At 51.4% G+C, this 4,010-nt stretch overlaps 1 protein-coding gene across 1 annotated transcript in view; it reads right to left on the bottom strand.

Annotated features, from left to right (window-relative positions):
- The window catches only part of SCD5 (stearoyl-CoA desaturase 5), a 194,916-nt gene extending 193,884 nt beyond the window's left edge, over positions 1-1,032 (bottom strand). The window contains exon 1 of the mRNA XM_004383146.2: positions 564-1,032. Within this exon, the coding sequence (XP_004383203.1) occupies positions 564-795 (232 nt within the window). The 5' untranslated portion in view covers positions 796-1,032. The remainder of the gene's footprint in view (positions 1-563) is intronic.
- Between the last annotated feature and the right edge of the window lie 2,978 nt (positions 1,033-4,010).

Genomic DNA, 4,010 nt, shown 5'->3' with positions numbered 1-4,010 from the left:
AACTGATTTCTTCTGTGCGAAAACCAAGAGTCAGTCCCGTGCCGGGTCTCTCCTCCCTCCTACACTACCTTTCTAGGCCTTAACTCGGCCGTAACGTTCGTGGTCCCCGGAGGAGGCTAAGGAGCTGAGAGAGGCGGGGGTAGGGGGGTGTAGTGGGGGAAGGGCCTGGGACCCGCATCGACTACAAGACCATTCCGCCTGTCCTCCCTCGCTCAGAGCCGGGTTTAGAATCGTGTCCAGCACCTCCCTTTGGGCGCCTCTGCGCACACCTGCGGCGCCGCAGAACCCAGAGTCCTTCCCCCTCTCCATCAGGAAGCCTGCAAATGTGTTTCCTCAGGTAGACAGCCAGGAAGGCAGAAGTTTAAAATACCGGGGCAGAAATATCTGCCGGTCCTAAAGGACATCGAACTGGATTCCCACGGGGCCTGGGTGCATGCGGCGAAGGGAGAGGAGAGCGAGGGAGCTCTGCACCGCCCGCAGCCAAGAAGGGGCCAGAGACCCCGTGCGCCTCACCGCCGCCTATGCGGCGCGCCCGGGGCGCAGGCGGCGCCAGTGGGACTTACCCCAGAGCAGAGTGAGCGGCTTAGCTTTGGGGATGAGCACCAGGGAGTACACAGCCCCCAGGTGGAGCAGGCTCATTAGGACGACGTTCCTCCAAACGATGTTCTGGCGCTGCCCGCGCATGTCCGGCCTCTTCTGGCCGCCGTCGCCCTCCGAGGTTTCGACCCGGGCAGAGATTTCCTCCTTAGCATTGCAGAAGGGGACCTTCGCCCCGTCTGCGGTAGGGCCTCGCATGGCTGGTGAGAAGTCGCCCCGGATGCAGCTGCGGCGGTAGGCAGACGCTCTGCCTGCTCAGAGCTCGCCGGTGGGGGCGGGGGCTTCTGTTTTTTTAGAGGGTTTTCTCCGCACCTCCCGTCCTCGCCTTCCCAGCCCTTCTCTCTGGTTCCTTCTGTCTTCAGGGTCTCAGCGTGGCCTAAGGATGCATATATGGGCGCCCAGCATCTGTTGCTGGCGTATCACCCATGCCTGTCACAGCGGAACTCAGCCGCGAGGAAGAGGAGGCAAGTGCGAGGGGCGGGAGGGGGGCAGAGGGGTGGGAGGAATGAGGGAGGGGCTGTGGTAAGACAGCGGAGAAAGCGACGAGGGAGGGAGCATTCGGAGGGAGCCGGGGGAAAAAAAGACTGCATAGCTACAGCCAATCAGGCTTGCCTGTGGGGCTCTTAAAGAGAAAGGCGCCCCTTGGTCTCCGCTGCCTGGGCTCTCCAGGACCAGACGAGGGAGTCCGCCTGACAGGCAGTTGGCAAATTCCGCCCAGGGTCCCGGGTCGGTGGGTGGGTGGACTTGACTCCTGGGCTAGGGAGCCTGAAGAGTAGCGCACAACACTTTTGTTTGGTTGTTTTTTTTTCTTTACACCGCAAAATACCCTTTCCCAGACTATCCCTTTTGAGAAGTATTTTCTTTTTTTCTTTTGAAGCCACAGACTTGTGCCCAGAGTCTCAGCACCAGGTAAAGCTAGATCTGAGATGAGAATCAGAAGTCCCACTTTCTGCCGGTTAGTAAGGCCAGCTGGGCCAATTGAGGGATGGAGGGCAACCGCTCAACTCTTAATTAGGCAGCGGTGAATTATCCCCTGCTCAGGCCAGGCGCACAGTAGGGGCTCAATTAGTGCCCATTGGGTGATGACTGGGGGCGGGGAGGGCGTGTTGGTAGCCAACAGTGCCCTGTGCATTTCGCAGCCCATCAGCCGCACACGGCTGTGTTTATGGCAAATTTTAGGCTAATTAGCCCGTGCTTCTGGAGGCCTGCGGGGGAGGGGGGGGGTGAAAGCCGTTTGCGATCAGCTGCTAACCTAAAGGTTGGAGGTTGGAACCTGCCCCATGGTTCTGCGGAAGAAAGGCCTGGCGGACTGCTTCCTTAAAGATTACAGCCAAGAAAACCCTATGGAGCAGTTCTACTCTGTAATACATGGGGTCGCCGTGAGTAGGAATGACCTCTATGGCAATGGGTTTTTGTTTGTTAGTTTTAGCATGCTTCTGAACTATCTCCTTAGCTCTCAGTTAATGTAGCAATAACCTTAAAGTCAGCACCATTAAGAATCAGCCTTGAAAAAAAAAAAATCACCCAGAACATTCCAAGGAAAAGTAATCTGTGAAAATTTTGTGTTTGCATTTTTCTCCCCTCCTAGAGCAGATGATTTAGACCTGCCCAGAGAGGGCTCTAGCTGCACAGAAAATGCAAAGAGGGGTGAGCTGACCATGTCCTGGGCAGGTATGGCTGCACCTGTAGGTGGGCAACAAAAGGAAAAGGACTCAGGACTGGAAGCTGGGAGCCCTGCATCCTAGTCCTAACTCACTGTGACCCAGCTCATCTCTCTATAAGCACATATTTCTTTACCTGGGAAATGGAACCAGTAATCTCTGTTGTTCCTTCCAGCTTGCAAATTCCATGAATGTGAGTTTTACGGGGTGCCATTACACTGACCTTATGTGGACAAATGAAGTTGATTTTTTAATCACCCGGTATTTTTCTCTCCAGGAGAGGAAAAAAAAAATTACAAAGAACTGATTGCATGAAAGGGTTGTACATGAGCAGACCTGAACAAGTCCGATCAGCTGGATAAAACAGTATCTAAAACTGAATCAAGGTATGTAGCTTGTACAGTTGGAGCCACTAAGTCAGTGTTCTGGTGCTTCAAATGGAGCTGAAATTAGTGAATGAAATGAAATTTGCCTGGGAGCCAAATAAATGTGTGCACTGTGTAATGCCTAGTGAGACAGCAGAACATGAAACTGGAAGATGTGAATTTCACCAGCCTGCTCAACCCAAAATGTATAATGAACCACTTCTTTTCTCATATTCCCTCTGCTCCTCACTACCACCAGACCCACGTACCTACCCCTGTGGCTTTCTGGCCCAGCCTGACCTTTCTGTCTGAGGTGGACTAGTTGCTCAGGCAAAAGCATCTCTCTGAATTATTGTAAAGACTCACCCTACCCTCACTTGAACCATTCAGTCATTTGTTTGACATTTATTGGGCATCTGTTATGTGCCTGGACTGGTGGGCACAGGGAATACAAGGAAAAATAAACTATGGTCCCTGCCCTAAAGGAAATCTCCATTTAGGAAGGAAGATCGATCAAATAAATGTAACCACTTGGCTATGGCCTTGGAGATTTGGAAGGGCAGGAAGATTCAGTCAATTACCAGAAAAATAATGTATTCCTATTAGGCATCAGTCCAGGGGAAGCAGCAAAATACTTTTATCCCTCTGAGTACCTTTACCTATTAGATAAGCTACTCTATCTTGAATCTATCTTGCATGAACATTATCCTGTCTTCCCTCCAATAGGTAAGGCTCAGTGGGGCCAATCCTTCCAGCTGGTTTTCCCCATGATGGAGGAGGGAATGTTTTAGTAGAGGGCGGGGCGGGTTGGTGGGGGGGGAGTAGTGCTGCCTCTAAAAGAAAGGGCTGAAGGAAAATGACCCCTTCAGATCCAGCTTCACAGTGAAACAGCTACAATATACACTCTCTGCGCCCCATGGCGATACTCTTTGTTTTATGAGCCAATCTGTTATTTAGCTGACAGATGACCTTCAGGGGACAGTTTCAGTTGAAGGTTTAAAGAGTATCTCAGGGCAGTAGTCTCAGGGAGTCCTCTGGTCTCAATTGGTCCAGTAAGTCTGGACTTTTTAAGAATTTGAGTTCTGTTCCCCATTTTTCTCCCATTCTATCAGGATCCATCTATGGTGGCCTTGATCAGAACGGTCATTAGTGGTAGCAGGGCACCATCTAGTTCTTCTGGTCTCATGGTAGATGCGGTGGAGTTTCATGTGGACTGTTAGTCCCGTACACTTGTTTCTCCTCTGAGTCTTTGGTTTTCTTCTTTCTGTTTTGCTCCGGATGAGTAGAGACCAATAGTTGTGTCTTAGACAGCTGCTTACAAGCTTTTAAGACCCCAGACACTGCTCACCAAACTAGGATGTAGAACATAAACTTTATGAACTATATT

This window comes from Trichechus manatus, unplaced genomic scaffold (genome assembly GCF_000243295.1).
Source record: "Trichechus manatus latirostris isolate Lorelei unplaced genomic scaffold, TriManLat1.0 scaffold00105, whole genome shotgun sequence".
NCBI lineage: Eukaryota > Metazoa > Chordata > Mammalia > Sirenia > Trichechidae > Trichechus > Trichechus manatus.
The sequence above is the reverse complement of the archived record's forward strand: the minus strand, read 5'-3'. Positions and strand labels throughout refer to the sequence as shown.